At 40.3% G+C, this 21,425-nt stretch overlaps 1 protein-coding gene across 1 annotated transcript in view; it reads right to left on the reverse strand.

The window, feature by feature from the left end:
- Positions 1-2,333: 2,333 nt before the first annotated feature.
- The window catches only part of cacnb2b (calcium channel, voltage-dependent, beta 2b), a 28,892-nt gene continuing 9,800 nt past the window's right edge, over positions 2,334-21,425 (reverse strand). Inside the window, exons 2-13 of the mRNA XM_029453342.1 lie at positions 16,208-16,273; positions 13,525-13,647; positions 13,222-13,361; positions 12,005-12,066; positions 11,891-11,916; positions 11,440-11,520; positions 11,209-11,267; positions 10,994-11,103; positions 7,736-7,887; positions 7,495-7,590; positions 6,538-6,714; positions 2,334-4,642 (exon numbers count right to left, since the gene is read on the reverse strand). Coding sequence (XP_029309202.1) covers positions 3,884-4,642; positions 6,538-6,714; positions 7,495-7,590; positions 7,736-7,887; positions 10,994-11,103; positions 11,209-11,267; positions 11,440-11,520; positions 11,891-11,916; positions 12,005-12,066; positions 13,222-13,361; positions 13,525-13,647; positions 16,208-16,273 — 1,851 coding nt within the window. The 3' untranslated portion in view covers positions 2,334-3,883. The remainder of the gene's footprint in view (positions 4,643-6,537; positions 6,715-7,494; positions 7,591-7,735; positions 7,888-10,993; positions 11,104-11,208; positions 11,268-11,439; positions 11,521-11,890; positions 11,917-12,004; positions 12,067-13,221; positions 13,362-13,524; positions 13,648-16,207; positions 16,274-21,425) is intronic.

Genomic DNA, 21,425 nt, shown 5'->3' on the forward strand with positions numbered 1-21,425 from the left:
GGTGGAGAAGTTCTATGAGGACCTTGCAACAGCGGTCCGTGATATCCCGGCTCACAACTTCCTTGCAATCCTGGGTGACTTCAATGCAAGTCTCGGACCGGAGGACGCACCTCTCATGTACCACAACTCCACTAACCGCAATGGCGAACATCTTGGCAGCCCTACTTATGGAGCACAAGCTACTAGCTGCGAACACCATGTTCCAGAAAAAAATGGGCAAGAGATGGACCTTCCGGGATCAGGCTACCGGTATGCAACGTCAACTGGACTACATACTAGTAAGGCGAAGGTGGAGAAACTCCATCTTGAACGCTCAACCTTACAGCACGTTCAACTCTGTGGGCTCTGATCATTGAGTGGTCTCCATGAGGGTGAGACTGAGCCTCAGGGTCCCCAAACCAAGCCTGAAGACCCGGTATGACTGGAAGGCATTCTCGGCCAGCCCTGGCCTTCAAACCAGGTACGCAGTGGAGGTGAGGAATCGCTTCCAGCTGCTGGGCGAGGAGGAGGAGCCTAATGCCAAGTACAGTCGGTTCATTGCTGCGAACGTGGAGGTGACCAGTATGTGTGTTCCAGTGATGGAGAGGAATGGAGTATCCCAGAGGTCCAGGCATCCGGAGGTCATGGTGGCGCGTGAGGGAGTGGAGGAAGCAAGCCGAGAACTCTGATCTTGACGACATCATCATGGAGTTCTGCAACTGCGTCCTTATGACAAACAGCCAGCCTGATATGTGGTCTCTCTCTAACATCATCCCAGTGCCTAAGTCCGGAGATCTCTCGAAACCAGACAACTACCTTGGCACAAATCTGCAAAAATATACAACCGCATGATACTGAACCGGATACGAAGCGCCATCGACCCCCACCTGAGAGAGAACCAAAACGGTTTCCGAAGGCCATCAGTGGACGGGAGCTAGAGCTCGGCCTCACAATAACACCTAGGAGGTCGAGACGACACCCCGCTCTAGTCCTAACAGACCTGGACTATGCGGATGACATCAGTCTGCTCTCTGACCGCGTAGAGCAAGCACAGGAACTCCTGGGCAGAGTGGAGACAGAGTGCGCCAAGGTTGGCCTTCAGCTAAATGCCAAGAAAACTGAGTTCATAACATATAACATCCCCCCGGACCATCCACCTCTAAAAACAACAGGAGGCACTGCTCTAAAGGAAGTCAATGATTTCAAATACCTGGGCTTGTGGGTCAACTCGTCCGAGCAAGACCTTAAAGTGAGGAAGGCGCTTGCATGGAGGGCCCTGAACGGCATGACCTGTGTGTGGAACTCCAACCTCCCTTGACAAATGAAACTCAGCTTCATTCAACAGTGGAGTCTGCTCTCCTGTATGGCAGTGAATGCTGGACCCTGAACCCTACCCTGCAGAAATCCCTAGATGGGTGCTACATGAGAATGCGGCATGTGGTACTTGGCATCAACAAGGATGAGCATGTCACCAACAAGCACTTGTATGGGGGGTGGGGCGCTAAGGGTGGGCGAGAAAACAGCGGTCAGGAGAATGAGGCTGGTAGGTCACTGCCAGAGACACCCAGAGCTGCAAGCCAGCAAATTTGTGCTGTGGGAGCCAACACACGGGCACCGATCACGAGGGCGTCCCGCAATAACATATGTGGACGTACTCAGGAAAGATGCGGGAGCAGAAAATACTGGCAAGCTAACCAGATACATGGAGGATCGGGATGCCTGGAAGCACCGATGGAGGGCCCGTCTGAGGACGACCTAGTAGTAGTAAATATACAACCAGCAGCCGGTTATTTTACTTTAGCACAAAAACTGTAAACAGGGAAACAGCTAGTTTGTTTAATATGTACACCAGTGGTGAAATATACCTTACATAAGCGTAACGCATTCACTTGAGAATGAGCCATTTGCCCTATTTTCTGAATTAACTAAATGGTCATTTCTTCATAAAATATTCTCGTTAAGGACAAATTCAGTGATGGAGAGTAAATGAGGGAGGTGCTGACATTTTACAATAAAATGTCAATTAACACATTCTCGGTTTTACATTTTAATGATTTTCAACAATGGAATGCATTTTTGTCAAAATGAACTTCTGAATGCTGTACAAAACAAAAATAATCAAAACAAATAATGTTAAAAGGAACAGAGTCAATTCAGTCTCATCAACTGAAAGCAATCATACACAGTAGGTCAAGTTCTACCAAACAGTGCAACAGGCTCTCTGGTTCTCCTTACATTTACCTAACAAGGCAATTATGAAGTATGTACAAATGCATAGACATTGTATTCAAGCAATATATTTTATCACAAGAAGATGCATAGAGTATCCAGCATATAGCAGGTCAGTGCACCAAAAGATATTTCATGCTTCCAGACAGAGCAAATGCAAGTCAATAAATATGCTTGAACACCATTTAGAAAAGTAGGAAGCAAAGTATGACTTCCCTTTAGAATCAGGTAGAAAAATAGTTAGACTTTCCTTTACCAATGTTTAAAATAAATTGTTGGCTTTTGAAGATACACCGATTCTATCAGAATCAGATGTGACACCGAAACACACAAGTCTGTTGTTTCCTTCAGTTTCTAACCATCTGATACAGCAAAACATCCTTTTGTGTAACTTTGTAGAAATAAAAAATCATAAATGCAATCAGTATACGAACGTTTTTCAATTCTATCATTTTATCCCGTTATCTCCAGATCACAAAGTTCACTATTTTGTTTTATGTTTTCTTATGATAACTTGTTTTTGGGGTATGACTAATGATTATTTTCATTATCGATTGATTAGTCTGCTGCTTACTTTATTGATTGATCCATTAACCATTTAGTGTCAACATAGTGAAAACAACAAACAATTTCTCAGAGGCTAATGTTCCATCTTTCCAAATCTTACATTTGAGAGTCTGAAACCAGATAATATTTGGCATTTTGGTTAGGAAAACTTGTGGAAAGATAAATCAGTTATTACAATACTTACTGATTAAATAATGTATGTGTTTTAAATCTATACAGGATAATTATTTTGAGAAAACAAATAGTTTTTTGGAGATATCTCAGGAAAAAATACCTTTTGTTTTTTTCTAAAAGCACTCTCCAGTTCCCAGTTTATTATGTACACCTAGCTAAAACTAAGGCAGTCTAAAACAGTCCTGCAATAATCCAACCTCCATGAAGGTTATAATGTTATTAACTGTTTTAGAGAAGTGTTGATTTGTATGATCATTCTGGACGAGTTTGTGAGGCTGTTGAACTGAATTTTGTCCACACCATTTATATAAATGAGTGTAGGCTAAATAAGAGAAACACCTATCAGTATAATGCAATACAATGCAACAGCTTCACAAACTACATCCTCTAAATTAATCATAAAGTTGAATCAACACGTCTCGAACATAGTTTTAGTAAAAACTGAACATTATAACCTTCATGAAGGTTGGATTTATTGCTGGACTGTTGTATTAGACTGCATTGATTTTAATCCGCTGTACCTAATAAACCAGCAACTCATTGTAATTATTCTTTGATTACAATAAAACAAACCCGATATAAGAAGAAAAGTAAGTTGCGATTTTGACTTAATGGATAAAATAAAGATTTTACAACCTCAACTGTTCTTGACTTCTGCTGCATGAGCACACCTTTGCATTTATCTTGACAAATGTTTGTGCACAAATACACACAGATAGAGCCACATGAATAACACAGACAAAAGCCAAGTGATAATATCCATTTTGGTAAAGAACAAAAAAAGGGTAAAAAAAGAGGGTAAAATGACAAAAATGTCAAATGACATGAGGAGAAACATTGTCTACAAAGATGACACGCCCTGCCCAGTCCATTAGTGCATTATAACTTGAGCAGCATAACACCATGCACCAACCCACAGAAGAAACAACAGTCACTAGTGTATATAAGAATCTCTGTGAAATTGTTGTGCATCTCTGTCTCTGTCTCTGTCTCTGTCTCTGTCTCTCTCTCTATCTCGATCCCTATCTCTGTCTCTCTCCCTGTCCTTGTGTCTTTCTCTATCTCTGTCTCTATCTCTGTCTCTGTCCCTGTCTCTGCCGTGGTAGTTGCGATGATTGTCTGCAGGATAGTGATCTGTGTTGTGTGTCCGTGGTGGAATATGCTGGTGATGCCTGTGCTGACGGTTGCGTTCATTGTGCTCCTGCTCATAGTCTTCTCCGGCGTGTGGCTGGACGTTCCCACGGTGATGTTGTTGTTGTTGTTGTTGTTGGTGGTGATGGTGGTGGTTGCTGTTATGATGATGGTGGTTATGGCCTCGGTGGTTATAGCGCGTCTCTTCCTCCTCCTCCTCCACCACATCCTCCCCCTCCTCCTCCTCCCTCTCCTCAGGCAGGTGCCTGCGGGGAGGCCTCTGGCTATAATCCCTGCTCGACCGTACTTCCATTCCACCGGATGTTTGGTTGTGCTGGGCATGGCTCTGAGGCTCCATCCGGTGGTGGTGGTGGTGGTGGTGGTGGCGGTGGGCGTGCTGGGGTCTCTTTGGTTCAGTCCTCAGGAGCCGCTCTTCCTCCTCTTTTCGGCCCTCCTCTGCCCTCTGCTCCTGTGCTGGGGCTGAGGGCTGCTCCTGGTCTAGTTGATTCTCCCGGGAAACCTTCCTCTTGGAGGCAGCTGACTTCTTGTTTTTCTGCCCATCCTGGAACAAGAAAAATGCAGCAAAGTGTCACATACATGCACGTGAAGGACACACATTATGTAGAAAAATTGCTCTAACACAAAAACAAACCTAAGGCTGTGTTCGAAATTGCATATTGACATTATGCAGTACATTATGCATGTACTGCATACTGCATATAAAGTGATTGATTAAGTAGGCCCTTACCAGCAGACTGTATCACATGACTGTATCCATCAGGACGTTGCGATCTGAGCTATGGCTGAATAAAAATTATTTATCACAAATGTAAATCTACAAATGTAAATTAACGTTACTCGCAATTATTTGTCATTATTTTATGAATCCGTTTTAATATTTTAACCGCCTGCCATTGGACAGTCTGAAGATCCTCAATGCATTGTTGGGCGGTTGAGTAAATCCAGTAAACTCACACACATTGCTAATCTAGTAAACATCCTGGCATTCCTTACACAAAATCCATACCATGCAGTTGGAAGGCACTACAATACTCTATTTTACGTCATACTTAATATGAGTAGCATGTTAGTATGCAATTTCAAACACTGGCAATATGTTCACTTACACACTTGTATTTGCAAGTCTATATGCACAAACAAACCAAACATCAAGCGCCAACACTGGCAAGTTACCCAAAAGTTACCCCAAGTTATATAGTAAGTAAGACAAGATCATCTTAAAGCTGTAGCACCATGACTACAATTTACTCAAACTAGTGAGCAGTTATTCATATTCAATTACATTTTTAGTAATTGACTATAATATATAATATAATAAGGTTTCTAAGAAACTTCATTGTGAAATGTACACACAAGCTAGAGGCAGAAAACAAACTAGAATGCCTGAGAGCTGATGTAGAGATAAACACCTGTTACTTTTATGCCATAAACTAGAAATTATAAAGATAATGGGTGGAAAATGTTCAATATTCTAAAATGTAAACGTTACTTTCAGTTCAGAGTGCAGAATAATCGCTCTGTGTCCAGCGATCTGGTCAGATCCATGGATTTTACTAAGTTGGTGGATAGTTTTTCACAGATCATGTTGAGGAGGGAACGGCAGTTTTAAAGTGAGACAGCTAACACTGCTACTGTGTTCATGGCTGTTGAATCAATAGTGCAATCCTTTAGTGATCAGTTTAACGTGTGTTTAGATATTCTATGTGTGACATTAAGGAGTTTGGTCCAAGACCTTTTCTTAGTGTTAATCAGTAAACACCTATACTACATGATGAGACATTGGTTAACCTTAACCTCACTGCTACCTCTTGTCATTTCTACCTGGAATTACATTTGACATGTTAGCGAGCTCGGGCTGACAGATGTGGCGAGGTTGAGGGCAGCATATTTATAAAGAAATACAAAAAAGTCCTTTAACGAGATTAAAGCAAGTTGCCTTATTTCTAAACACTGAAAATATATCCCTATATAAGCTATCAAGACACTGCAGCAATGGATTTCCCGCATCTCGGATTGTTTCTAAACAGAAAACCCATCTGTATTTATGTTTTTTTAGACAAATTATACACAAACAAGACACTACTTATCTCTATTACTGCGGTGAAAACTCAGCTACAGCATAACTTGAAGGTATCTCGCTCACCAGAGGTAGACTTATCTCATTTCTTCAACTTTCCAGTGGAAAAGAATGAGGAGAAATGAAATGAAAATGTTAAATGAATGAATGGAAACAAATACAGATGCAGCACACTGTGGAATAAAAGTTACATTCCTGCTGAGCTCATCATTTACTACGCAAACAAGTTTGCTCACATTCAGTACTGTACGGATGAGATGAGTGGGATGAGATGACACTATGAAATCTTTGCAAATGATATTACACCCTGTAACTTGTTGACGTAGTTGTTTCCATATATGTGTCTGTGTTTCATGTACCGCGGGTATTGCTGAAGGACTAGTGGGCAGTGTATTCTCGGCCAGCTGGGCCACCATTGCGTTGATAGGCTCCATCTCTGGTGGATGGGTGGCTCTCCAGTAAGACTCCAGATAATCAGCAATATGCTCACAGGCATCAGTTAGCTGGTTCTCATCTAAGATGACGTCAAACATTTCCTAAAGGGAAATGAGAACAAGGACAAGGATAAGTAAAAAACCAACAGTAGTAAACACACAAAGGACTACACTGTAACTGAAACTGTAGTTTAAAGAACAATCACACTATTGATAATGTGGCAGACGTGTGGGAGGGCTTTAATAATAACACTCTTCTGGTAGATCTAAGTCTGTGATTAGGTCTCACAATGAGATTCAGATGAGGACATGAAAGGAAATAAGGTCATCTCAACCATGTGACATGACCTTCAGTGAATACTTTAAATGTGGCATCAGGACACAAATACTGAACTTGACTTTGTAGCCTTCAACATTAATTCTGATATATATAGTATGCTTAGAAACAGGTCCATAGCCAGGATTTAAAAAATAAAATCATGCAGGGGCACAAAAACAAAATCTGTCAAATTTTCCAATGGCATTTTTCATTTTTTATTCATTTTGGTATGATTTAAACACATAGAGTCTAAACATACTGGAATTAGCCTAAAGAAATACCCATTGTTTTTAAATTGCAGAATATAAATTCCCAGAAAATAAATACCAAGGACAAGACTTAACTGTCGTCAATGTTAGCCAAAGTGGCTACCAATGTATTTCCAGTTTGCACCAAACTCAGCCAAAACACAGTAAATTGTATAATTATGTGCTCAAATATCTAACATTATAACATGACATGATAACAATCCATCATTTCATTCATCTGTTCAAGATAAAATGTAGCACTACTGGACCGTAACCACCACCAATTTCACACACTGGCCACTAGATGGCACTCACCGACGGGCATTGGGCGAGCTTGTCTGCAGCCACCAGCTGAACATTAAGATGCTTCGTCTGTGACTTCCCTCTAGTCTTGATCAGTCTCGTCAACACCTTCAGTGAAGAGGAGGAGGAGAAAAAGTTATAGTGTCTGTTGGCATTTTACTAGATCGTGTTTGTTTAGTATTCACATGCAGTACAAAATATTGAGAGAACTGAGGAAGTCCAAAAGAAGGTGCAGGTCTCTGGTGAAGCTAACCTTAGGTGAAGAGATCTTGACATAGACAAGGATCGGTGCCAGGGAGGTCTTGGACACCTGGAGCGGGTGGTTGATTGTGTCTGCATCTAGAATCACCAGCTGCAGGCTGCGGGCGAGCTCAAAGATACGCTCCACCTCCCCCTGGATCTGGGCTGCAAAAGCAGAGAGGAGAAGCATGTATCTGACACCTGAGATCCAGGAAATCCATCAATTGCGCGTATTTACTTTACATTTTAACATCTTTCATGAACAGTTTTCCTACAATCATCAATCCCACAATTATTCTACTCGAAATAACTATAAACTCAGGCCTCCTATCTGCCGAATATCTCAATTACGATTTAATTTACAGAGGTTCAGTGATATGCAATGCTCTGCCATCTCATACTTTAAAATGAGCTCCTGCACAATTCAAAACAGCTGTTAAAAGTTTGTTTTTATCTCCTTGTTATTCTTATGATTATCTGTGTAAACTGCACACTTATAATTAGTCATTTTAATCGTATTGTATTACTTTGTGTACTTGTATGAATGTCTGCTAGTGTGTACAAGCTTAGCTTTTGTCCTTTTATTCGTTTCCATCCTTTTAATATTTCTTCCTTTTCTTAAGGTATATGTACCTTATACCTACGTTTTCACCTCTCCGTCACATTTTCTGTTGTTTATGTATATATGAATTTGTATTAGTTTTGCACATGTGTAAACTAAACTAAACATTTAGATATTTTATCACTGAACCACAGCTTTGAATTGTAATTACACAAAATGTAGGTTTTCTATTTGAAAAACCTACAGTATGTCTGTAATTATGAATGATTTCAAATGTATTTGCATTGCCAAAGCTAGTAAGTGAAGATTTATAATAAATAATCAAGTTTTATGTTAAGATTAAACATATATTGTTAAAACAGCAGTTGACAAAAATGACCAATATGTGTCTAGTAGCTGGTCAAATCACACAATCCACCTCAGAGGAGGCCAACATGGATGAGAAGTCCTTAAAGTACTCAGAAAAACTCAACTTTGATCTACAACCTACAATTCCATCATACAGTAACAGGGAAACTCCATCTACTGAGGAAGATCATGTAAACAATCGAAGGCTCTACAACAACCAATAAAGGGAGAGCTTGTTCTGTCACAGTTGTATGTGTATGTGGTTTTGTAACTAATAAGTCTTGCATCTTAATTCAACACTAAAAAACAAACAACAATAAAAAAAGTGATGTTCTTATTTCTAATGTGGAAAAAGAGTACAGCCTGGCGAATGGAGAAATGGAGAATAGCTCACAGAACCCTTCAACAGATTAAAAACTGTAAATGTGACCTGTGACGAGACACTGCCTACTCAATGACACAACGTTAATACAGTAAGTGATGTATTTTTATTTTCCCAGGATGTGTTACACTCATTGGAGGAGTAATGTAATAACTGGCCACTAGGGGGATATCAGGAAAGCAAGGCATGGAGGCAGATGCTGTTTAAGAAGTTATACTACTCTCATATATTCTACCATACCATGAACTTACACATCTAATAGCTCACTGAAAACAAATAAACGGCAGAAAAAAAACACATGCTTTTGCTGGTGCTTGTGTTTGTTTAGTGAACAGTGTGAGAACAGTAGCTGTTGGTGCTGATGAGGTTAATGAAAGGAAGGTGGAGCATTCAAACAAACAGACATGGACTACCAGTGCTTTCAGTCATACATACCGGCAGCATCTGGGATGAGAGAGCGATGAGAAAGACAAAAGTAGAGAAAACCAAGTAAATCTTATCCTCCTTTCTTTTCGTAATCAAGGGGGAAATGTAACCTACTGCACACACTGGGGCAGACAGCTAATACCCAGTAAATATCCAGACACTTACTGACACAAATCTGTCTGCTATGTGTCAGATGACAACCTGTGTTCTTGATCTAATGCTTAAAGGAATTTAACTTATTTTCTTTCTTGCAAGAATTCAATTAAAAGGTTGAGGCCACTCTCAGATCTATACGCTAATTATGGAGCTACAGCCAGCTGGCGATTATCTTAGCTTAGCATAAGAAATTGAATGTTTGAAATTGAAATTGATGTGGAAATTGCTAACCTGGATTAAACAAATATACAACATGTTTAATATTAAGTGCTGAGAGGCTGATTTTGACCTTTTTAAAGAGCCAGTTGTTTTCCTAGTCTTTGTGCTAAACTAAGCTAAGCTAACCGGCTGCTGGCGGTTCATATTTCATATTTTGTATACTAACATGAGACACCCGCTTCGAATGATATCAGCCAATTAAATGGCCATAATCAGTGGTTATCAGTGTCCTAAATTTGGGTTAAAAGGGACCTGCTAGACCTACGAGGAGGTTCAGAAGGTTGCTCACCGATACGAATACAAGAAAATGGCGACCTCTAGCAGCCATAGTAATTATGACGGAAGCAAAGGAAGGAGTTCCGGTGACGTATATATACAGACCGATTGGATGGGAGGGAGGATGGATGGACAGATGGGTCAAACAAACACAGGACTTTTACCAAGGACACTCGAGTTTGTGTCCCATGTGAAACCAAAAATCATCGTTTTAACTGACGTTGTCTATGCTAGCAAAGTTACGTGTTACGTACGTAATTGGGGTAAACCTAACCACATAGTTTTTGCGCCTAAATGAATGTAACTGAAAGTGAAACCTCATAAGAGTAAACGTTTCCTCACTTGTGGATATGCACCTTGTGAAGCATTAGCAACGGGTGCGTTGGAGAGTGGTATCAGTCTGCTATTTCAGGCCTAACTCTCGTCAAGAAAGCAAATAAGCGTAATTCCCAAAAATTCTAACTTTAATTATCTTCTTTGTGGCGTATACAGTAATCTCTAACATTAACATCCTGTTGAATATAGGATAATCTGTGTAACGCATAGCAAAACATCCTGTGAACACAAACTGCACTGTGTTTCAATAAGTTAAAGAGAAATGTGAAAGTCTGACATGTTCATTTCAGACCTGCGTCAGATAGTATCAGTTGTTTTAAGATGATTAGGGTTGCAAGTGGGGGAGGTTTGCCAGCAGGGACGACACAAACGAGTGCCAGAATGCTAAAACAATTACAAGAAGTTATCTTAGAAGTCAGTTTAGTGTACTTTTCTGTTACTGATACTATCTGAATTGTCCCTCTGAGGTAAACCCCAGCCACCTTGCTCTCAAAACAGATAAAAGTGGTGCCAGAGATAGTTTGCCACGACGACTGGCTCCAGGTTGGGATGATAAAGCCGTGTACCTAAATTGGAGCGGGTGTTCGACCTGTCCATTAAGGCCTTTTTGCCAGGGTTGCTGAGGATGGACCGTTTAGCCAGAGAGATGTCTGCTGTGACTCGTGTAATAGTAATTCTGGAGAGGAGACAGAGAAACAGGGATTGTTACACAGTTGTGATACTCATTATAATTTATATCCACATGAAAGGTGTGTCACTGAAGAATGAAATCATAACTTACCTGCCTTCAAATCGATGTTTTAAAAAGTCAAATAGTGCTTTTTGCATCATATCTGTAACCTGGAATTATACAGGAAACGTGGATTTTAAATATATTTCCTCAAGTTCAACACAAAGTACCAAAATTCATATGAATACTAGATTAGGTGTCTCAGTTGTACAGCATTGTAGGCCCTTTACAATTCAGAGGCAACGTATTAAGAGCTAAGATTACAGAGTGTGTGAGACTCACCTCTAAGCCCTTCAGTGACGGTCCCATAAGAACCACAGGACGCATTGTCGGCACTACATCATACATAACCACCTGCTCCCCCTGTGGCCACAAAGAAAAGCATGCACTGGTCAATTTTGGGCTATTTGGCTTCCATGACATGTCTTCTTTCAGACTAGTGGAAAGAAAACATCTAAAATACACATGTAGGTGTTTATTTTACTACACATCTGTAGATTTGCTCCTAAATTCATCAAAAATGCAACATGTTGTCTGCAGAGTGAACATGAATGAGATATGAGTTTCTTTCTTACCTTATTGTTCTATGAAGCTCTTTATAATAAAAAGCGTCTATTAAAAGCTTTCCATAGTCTGATGTGGAAAATACTTCTGTGTGTTTGTGACAAGGTGTTTGTCTGTATAGTGAGAAACAGGTTGTAAGAGATGTCAACAGAAACAATGGGTCACTCACCGGTTTCTTTTTCACCTGCTGATTGGCTGTTCATGCGAAAGGAAAAGAGAGTGATCGTCAATCATCAAAAATAGACAACAAAACTTAGCTACACAATTTAGTACACGCACTGACCTTGTGAGGGAGGAGTATACTTCTTTGAGTTCATATCTTGAGCTACTTGAGTCGATGCTTTGCTGGAATAAGAGAAAAGACCTGAATTAGATCAGCTCAAGACAAACGGAGCCTTCTTCTTCTCACTGTTTCAGACGTAGTGAAAATAGAGCACTATGTATCTTTTTGCAATAAAATAACGTGTCCTTACAGACTGTATACAGCTATATAAAGCTTAGAGGGTAAATCCCTTAAAGTGATTCAGCACACACAGTTGCCACCGGAGCCAAATTTACAAGATCCTCTAGATGAGTTTCTTTCAGCCTAACTGGGTCAAGTCAACATCTTCCAGCCTGCAGTGGATCTTCCTGCGTGCCGGGCTGATTAGAGTAAACAGCCTACTGACTGAACAAAAGGAAAAACACTCCTACTTCTAAAACAAGTTTTTTTTCTTTGAAAGATGATTTTTAGAACTTGCTGAAATTAATAGAAAATATTTCTAAAAATAATCACCGGCAACATACTGTATGTAAGTATGTGACCTTCGTAGTAAAGCTATGATTCATCGTATTTCAAATCGTATGTCAAAATTGATGCTTTTGTTTCATGTTATTATCTTTATAAGACTGGATTACCCGCCGGGTCACAGTGCCTCCCCTAAAAGCTTCAGGATCACTGTGTATCAGTTTGATTGGGACATTTGATTAATTAAAAAATAAGTTATTTTAATAGCTCGCTAGTTAGGTAGTCAGTTAATTTTTTTCATTTGGTATGGACATCACGGCAGGAGGCTTCATTTTCTTTAAAAGTAAAAAACAGCCACAAAATACAAAGTTCAGGTGCACAGATTGTAAACTTTTACTTTGGCTTTACTTTAACTCAACCCTAATCCCATAACTGTGTGCATATTTGTTGGATACTTTTGTACATTAATGCATAGAGGGTGGGAGAAAATGGGTCAGTTGGGGACCTCGGTTAATTTTTGCCAAAGTGCAAGCTTGCGGTTTGATCCAGCAACGCTTGCTTTGCCATCTACAAAACAATTCCTGGTCTGAACCTTTTCCCTCTCTGGTCAAAATGTAGTTTGACTAACCTGTGGATGCTTTCAAAGAGCCTCAACTGAATGCTTCCAATGATATGTGATCCTCTGTGTATCACTTTGTGCACAGATACACATGGGCTTGTGTTCTAGTTTGATGTAATGAAGCGAGAGGAAAAGAGAAACATGCTGTGCATACTTGGCTAAGGCCTTGGCAGCTTTCCTCGCCTGGACTTCTCTTCTGATGAGAATGGTTTCCAGGCTGACTGGACTGGGGATGAAGCCCACCACACCATCCTCCTTCACTGGCCGGCCGATCCACCACTCATTGTTAAACTTCTGGACATCAAAAAGAAAAGAAACTGTACATTTAAAGCCTGTCTCACATTTATTTTTACTCCTGCATTATTGCATTTTGTGTCACTGTTACCTCACACCTTTATGTGACTAAGTAATATTGTGTGTGTGTGTGTGTGTGTGTGTGTGTGTGTGTGTTTCAAACCTCTTTGATATGGAGGAAGTCTCTGGCCTCAAAGGTGACGGCATGGCCCGGTACGGGAACGTTGTCGTCGTCTGCTGGCGTGTAAGAGAAGTTGCAACGTACTGCGAAAGCCACAGGCTTGTACTGGGGACACAGGACAGGTGTTGATAACAAAATGTTAATACAAACAGATGTCCCCGTCCTCTTTAATCCCTACATTTCACTTACAAACAAAAGATAACACACATTGAACTTAATTTCAATTAATAACACACATTATAATGAATCTACACATTGACAACAATCTTTCCCACAACCAGAACAACTACTGTTGTAATTGAACTGGAATTGAGGTAAAAAGAGGTCATTTCCACACACAAAGAAACATTTAACACTGCCATCTGCAGCACTTTGCATTTAAAGCATAAGCAGGATTGTTAACGAGAGAATAAGTGGTCTATTCAAACATCATGATACCGATATAATTACACATTTAGGATATAATTGTGGTGGGCATGCCTGGGAGCATGGCTCTGTACCTGTATGCATGCTGTGTGAGTGGCATGAATTGTATGTGGGTCCATAAGTACATGTCAGATTTTGAATTGTATTGAGCACTTTGCTTTTCCCTACTGCCAAAACAGCTCTGCAGGTTAACTGCTTGTAAATTGTACCATTTGACCTTATGGTACCTATTTAAGGGAGAATAATAAATCATGCAAAACTGTTTAAGTAGGATGCATTTGGAAAATATATGAAAATATGTTACAGATATACAGAACCCAGTTGGTATCATAGAGAAAAAACAAGTTTTTGCACAAAGAAATCATAAATTGTTCTCAGATGTGTGCCTAAAAGTAAAAAATGTGTGCTTTAAAATGACTCAAGGATCGGCTGCATCTTCCTCTATGCTTAAAAGTATCAGTAGCTACTGTATGCTTCCTTCTGATTGAATGCCCGTTGGTGGCGTAATCCTGTCAGAGTCAAATGTCAGTGGCACACAGATGAAGCTGCTAATTACTCCACTTTGGAAAGTTGAGGCTGCGGGAGAGGTTGTGGCTTCAGCAGGGGACGTGCCGAGTGTGTTTGCCGCTTTAATTACAGCGCAGCGAGTGAGAGCGTGTTACATCTGTTGGGGAGGATTTAGTTCAATATTCAATGCGACGAGTATCAGATGCAATATTTGTATGTATTTGTGTAATAACCTTTAACTGACCTTCTGTAAGTATGTGAGCCACACTAACAGTGATAGCCAGTGCAGAGGACATCCTGGCAACACGTTTCATTTAAAAGGTTGACTTGACTTGGTTTCAGATTGTTTCAGATGTAAAGATACAGTATATGTTTAGTATTGCACATGATATAACAGTATTAAATATGTTGACATTGACGTCCACTTCACGCAGCACTTGGCTAGGTGTGCGGAGGTGAGAAAGGAGCCAGAGCTTCTCTTTCTGGATCTCGTTTCTCCTTCTTTGCACAACTGTTCCTGTGAACAGTGAAGTGAAACACCAGGAATGTTTTGTTTCCTGCGTGTATGGTCAAGCTTGTGTTGTAATGTGTCCTAAATGCTTCCTATGTGTTATCAAAGTGGTGAAGATCTTTTCTTTATCGTTATAAAACCACATACTCTGGGATTTAAGTCACACATCATGGCTCCCTTTAGCAGGCACATTCTGAATGCACTTGGTGTAAAAGGATAAATTAATTATAGCTACAGCCCAAGTGATTTTATTCCAATTCAGTTTGTTGATTTATGTTGAATTATTCTTGTGTTTGTTGTTCAGGCATACAATTTGACTTCTGGCAGGATTGTGTTTATGTGGATTTCTTTCCTTCGCGCTGTAGCTGTATGAGGCATTGAAGTAAAGGATCAGAAACAATAACATCTCCCCTTTTGTTTCTGTCATTTCATACTGGACTTGTTCCTAACCTGCAGGCCAGGACCCCACTAAGGGGTTAAAAAATAAATCTGAGATGATTAATGGGATACTAAAGAAGAGGGGAAAAGATTTGTGCTAATTCTTCATTCATTTCCATATTTTATGATATTTCTCAAATCTTTGCTTCGTGCAAACTACCTTTTTATCATTACAAAAACATAATGATGAAGCAATCCTGTATTAATAAATACATTTATAATATAATAAACATTTATTTTAAGAAGAACTACTTTTATAACCTTGAATGTATGTGAACAAATGTGTGAGATAATGCAAATAAATGTGTCCTAGAACCCACAGTGTCTGAAATGAGATTAAGTGTTTTCCCTCACGCCACTTGCACTCTGGATTACAGATTATTGTCCTTGTATATCAGTACAGCTGTGAAAGCAATTACATTTAATAAATTGTTGAATTGTTGTTGCATTAGACTCTGGTTTCTTTCAGTGGAAATGTCTTATATTGCCACAAAGTGGTCGACTGAAGAAAGTTTTAGAATTCCGTTGAACTGAATCAGCAATAATCAATATAATTCATTATTATCCTTCTCCAGACACGGAGCACATAAAGGATGAGGATGAAGACGGCAATGACTCATTTTAATATCAGAATATTGCTCCGCTAATCCGTTGTCCTGAAGTCTGTGTTTCCTGTCTGTGATGTAATCGTGTCCTTGAGAGCAGCCGCTCTGATAAATGAGCGTGTGAGGGCCGCGGTGGGTCGGGTCGTGATGTTACCATGATGCAACAGTGAGAACGTACCTTGGCCTTCTCCAGCTGCACCTGGGCGTTTCTTTCCTCGTGGACGTCCGAGTCCTGACGCTCTCCCTGCAGGAGAGAAAAAAGAGTAATGAGAATTATTGTGATCAACTCTCTGTATTGATTTGATCGTTGAGCATTGCACTGTAATTGTGGGACATTTATTTTTAATAAAAGTAAGAAAAGAACAAGTTCATAAAGGATAAATCACTTCAGCACATCAGTCTCATAGTGTGTCATGTTCCTGCAGCAATTCCATTAAGTTGGGGGACTTCATACAGAACAATTGTCAAAATTGCTGCAGCACAGACTGAGATATCTTGGCTTTTAGTCACTAGCATCAGTCACGCTCCAAAAACAACAGAGCCTACACTTCCCATAATGCACCTAAAAAGCATCATAGACCCTCCCTGACTGGTATATGGTCACATTTTTCAAACTCCACATCCGGCAGTAGTAATGTAAGCTTTTTTTTTTTCTTTTAAATTCCAAATCTCCAAGCCCAAGCTAATTTTACCCAAATGGGTCACTTGAGTAAATTCTCTCAGACTTGACAAAGCTCCTCCAGAGCTGCATAAAACATAATTGAAGTGTTCTTACAGGCTGAGTAGTTCTCCCCTGCGACTAAAACCACCTAAAACTGATGGAGTGCTGCTCTGAATTCACAGAAAGACTGATTGTGATTGCGACATCTGAGCGGCCATGTGAGCCGCTACAATGGTTTAGTTCACGTGATCAGGTGTCACAGCTTTAATACTCCCCTCATATTAAAGGTGACCACAGTTTTATGTTAGAAAATGACAATTAGCTTTAGTGGAATTTGATTCACAGATGTTGAATTAGTTGGAAAATAGTTGCTGCCCCGTCGGCTGCAGAACAACTATTTATATAAAAACGTATTTGAAGCATATAAACAAATTGTTAATTGATAGAGCATCATGCTGCTGCAGCCATTGGTGTTGTCTCTCTGTGATGTCTTTTATAGTTATATATACTGTATACAAATGTTGGACCTGTAAGACTTATACATGTACCTCTGTAGGATGCAAACACTGATTGAATGCTTCACTGTTAAGCTTTTAACCTAATAACCTCTCTAAGTCATGCCTTGTCATTTACTGTTCCTTTCCCCAGAAATGTTCTGCCTTTAATTGTCAACAAGTGTTGCAGCAGATCCCTCCTGGGGCGCTCAGCTTTATGTGCCATGTGTCCCAGCGATTAGATTGTCCCCTCAAAGACATGGTAATTAATGCCCTCTGTGTCATAGCCAGGAGGTGGCACAGCCCTCTGCGTCAATCTGGCATTCAAGATACACACTTGCGTTCCAAAGTCACAAATCAGCTCTCTGGTGGTAGACGGTCGGCTCAGTCTGGTGCATTTTAACAACACACTGAGTCCTTGGTGAGTTCCAGCGTGTCAAAGTCAACATTTTCAAATCTCAAATAGTTTTCACGTTCCACACAATTGTGATATATGTTGTTTTAAACTTTGGTAAGTATTTTAAAATACATGTAATTTATTTACACTTTACAATTTAAAGTTCACTCCATGTGTACCCTACTTTAATAATTAACCTCTTCCGATGCTTCCTTTCCTAAATTCCTAAAAGTCTCTTAAACCATACATTGTTGTCTTTACATTTCTGTTTTTGTACAGATGAATCAAATGAGATACAACTTGTTCATTATTGAGCCTTAGAGTACTTTTGACCTTGGAAAGAGCCAGGCTTGCGTCCAGTCTTTATGCTAAGCTAAGCTAACTATGTCCCAACTGCAGGTATCAACCTTCTCATGGACCGATCAGTGTGTTTCCAAAATGTTGAACTATTCCTTGAACTAAATGTTTTAGTCGCCTAAACCTGATAACATGTGGCATCCAACCTTCTCCCAGTGATTTCTGGGTAGTCGGGATGTTACACTTCCTGGATGAAACTCAAGTTGCCAGTGAAACGTCGTCCAGGCAGCGATTACGTTTCCTCTAAAACTTCTCTGGCAAAGCCAATAATTAAAATATGAATATATCTTGTAGGAGACATTCAAAGAGAGTCATAAGAATACACTGGGCGAGTAGGGCGATGAATGTCCGTCCAGACTGTGTTCACTGTTCAAACCTCCTGCTCAGCAGAGAACAACTTCTCTCTGGCTCTCCTTTACCCACCTCTACTCTCCACCGTATTCCAAGTGAGTGCACACTGACACCGGGGACTTTGATGGATGGATGACGGATTATACAGCATGTCATTATTATGGGCCAATAGTTATGATGGACCTATCTTCAAGTGCAAAGACTTTAATAGCTTGTGTAATGAAAAGTGTTAAGACAGAGGGAGAGCTGGAGGAAGCATGCGAGAGAGGAAAAGAGTTAAGTGAGGACACATGAGAAAACTTAGTTATTAGGGATTATCATCTTGAGAACATGTATGTCTGTACAACATTTCATGGCAATCCATCATATAAAAGGACTTCGCCATCCCTTGAGCCACGCAGCTGGTGTGGCAAAAGATAAAAGTGTGCATCTTCTGGCCGCCATCTTAATTGGACTTGACTAAAAGAAATAAACACATCCAAAATTGATCTAAATCGCCTGAATAGAGATGAGTTCACATCCGTCCAAAATAGCTAACAATGTCAAGAGTAACACACACCAGGATAAAGGAGATAAAGGAAACTGTAAAGAAACCCAGATAAATGCAGTATACTTAAAAAAGTCATTTTAAATCAAACATATTTAAGACTAAAATTCAGGATTCAGTAGAGAAAATGTCAAGACAGAGAATTCAACATGATGCGGAGGGAATAAGAGGAAGGAAATCTCCCCGGGGCAGAATTATGCCGAGGCATGGCTTTTTGTTTACCGATGGCTGGTGTAGACATCTGTTCGCACAGCACCCGCCTCTCCTGCGAGCCAATGTCACCCAGCCAATGGTACAAAACGCCCCCGTTGAATTATTAAACAATGTTGAGCTCTACTGCATGTGACTTAGAAATGTCTACTGATGAGATGCAAAGAAAAATGAGCGAGTTATATGAATGATCCACTGGCTTTGTTTTCTGTTCTGCATTAGCGTTAATTAGAATCTTTACTGAAGGAAAAACTCATTATAGAGTATCAACATAATTCAGATGTGATTAATTATCTCTTAATTGTGTGTGCACCACAGGTTTCAGTAGTCAAGAAATGTGACTCCAGATCAAATCCCCAGTTAGCGTGGGCATTCTTCACTACTTTCTGATGTTTTATAGACAAAATCAATCAAGAAAATGACACTGGAAATAATCATTAGTTGCAAACTTTAGCACGTGTGACATTAAAAACAAGGGCTTTGCTATGAAGCAAATAAGAGTTCAGTTAGAGATAGCTTCTCTATGTGAAAACCTCTTTATTGATCAATACATAATTGAGCTGAATAATTGAGCTATAATACTATAATAATACTGTGCAGTATTTTCTATCTTTTTTCTTATTTCCTGCTGGGTCTGATTTTTTTTTAATGGTTGTTAAATGTTTCTAATTCAGTCTTTTATTCAAACTCTCTACGCCACTTCTTCATCCATCTCCCCATCCCCCCATCTCCCCTTCTCTCCCCCCTGTCCCTCTCAGTTGGAGAGCCAGCCCATTAACGTGATTACGTGGCTTAGAGTGTGAGCAAAGGAAGGTGGAGGACAAGGATGATGGCAGTGTGGGGAGAACAAGTAAAGCCACGTTCTCTCGTGTGCTACCTGAAGGTGACTCCTTTCCCGCTCAAAAGCGTGTGCACAGCTCTTTCTGCACACGCCGGGGCATTACATTAGCAAAGGAGCGTCTGATTGGGGAGATGGACTCCAGCCCCGAACTGAAATAATCAGAGCCATCGACTCCCCAGCAGCCAGCTGGCTGGCCTGGAGCTCTGCGATTCCCCAGAGGGCAAACTGAACTCTGGACCGGGTCTTAAAGAAATGCTGGGATGCAGCTTATGTTTCACAGAAGAGATATTTCAAGCAGTTTATCCAAATGTATCTTATCTCTCTGGCTAAACGCACACGGACTGATTTACTGAATTTACTTTGAACCCCCTAAAGAAATCTTGCAAGGTGACGTGTTGGTCTAACAAAATATGCTGCATACAGCAAGTGTTTCCTCTGTGTCACTTGTATCAAGCAAAACAGGCTTACACAAGATACAACATACACTTTGCCACTTAAGCTTCAGACCAAAGAAAACCCATGTACAAGTGCTTAAGGTACCTTCACACACGACATACTCATTCGGTCTTAGTTAGAGAAAGCCCCCATTTGGAACTGCACGTTTCAAGACGCTGTGCACTGCTCTTCATCAAAAGCGGGAGGAAGCAACACATACTGTTTGAAAACACTTATAATGAAGCATAAATCTCAGCTTTGCGTGTCTTGTACAAGTTTGGTTTTGAGCCCGTTCAGAGGGATTAAGAAGGCCCACTCAGACACTTTATTGGAGGTGGTGTGTTGAGGATTCTGTCTTAACATGACTAAACGGGTTTAAGTCAGACACAGGTTTTCACATTGCAAAGCCATTTCAGCCATTTTATTTAAACCCTGTTATTTGACAGCTGCCATGAAAAGAAAGCAGTTAAAATGTGTTAAAAATGGTTCAGCAAATATGTTTAAACTGTGCTTTGTGACTGGTTAACTGACCGCTGGCTGTGCGTCCCCCATGGTCTCCATTGTAAGGCTAAGCTCCTGCATCTTATTTATAGATCTCAGCAATTCATTTGGTGAATAAAATGTCATTGTGCAGGCTGTTCTTCTTAACTGTAGGTACTTATACCTATTAAAAGTAATGCACTAAACTTCTTATATAACCCACATAATCGTGAGCCAGGACAGGTGATGTAGTATAAAGAGAGACAAAGTCTGTGTAGGGAGGAGGGTTGAGTGGATGGATGGGTCTAAAAACACAGGACACCCAGGAGACTGCTGTTCATGTCCCGTGTGAAACGTTGACTTATTCGTTATGTAACTTCCGTAACGCCACTCCGTCCTTCTTTTAACCCAAACCACCTAACCGAGTACTTTCGTTACTAACCTTTTCTGTACTGCAGGGGCTTTGATCACCAAAACTATAAAAGAAAACTGGACCCATGTTTTTAAGATCTGAAATTGTGCTTTAATATGGTCATTTTGTGACTTAATATAAACTGAAAAGGCGAAAATGCTCTCTCAACAGGGTAGACATGCTCTACACCAGAGAGAAATATCTATGATGT

The sequence above is a fragment of the Cottoperca gobio genome, chromosome 17, assembly GCF_900634415.1.
Source record: "Cottoperca gobio chromosome 17, fCotGob3.1, whole genome shotgun sequence".
NCBI classification, from domain to species: Eukaryota; Metazoa; Chordata; class Actinopteri; order Perciformes; family Bovichtidae; genus Cottoperca; species Cottoperca gobio.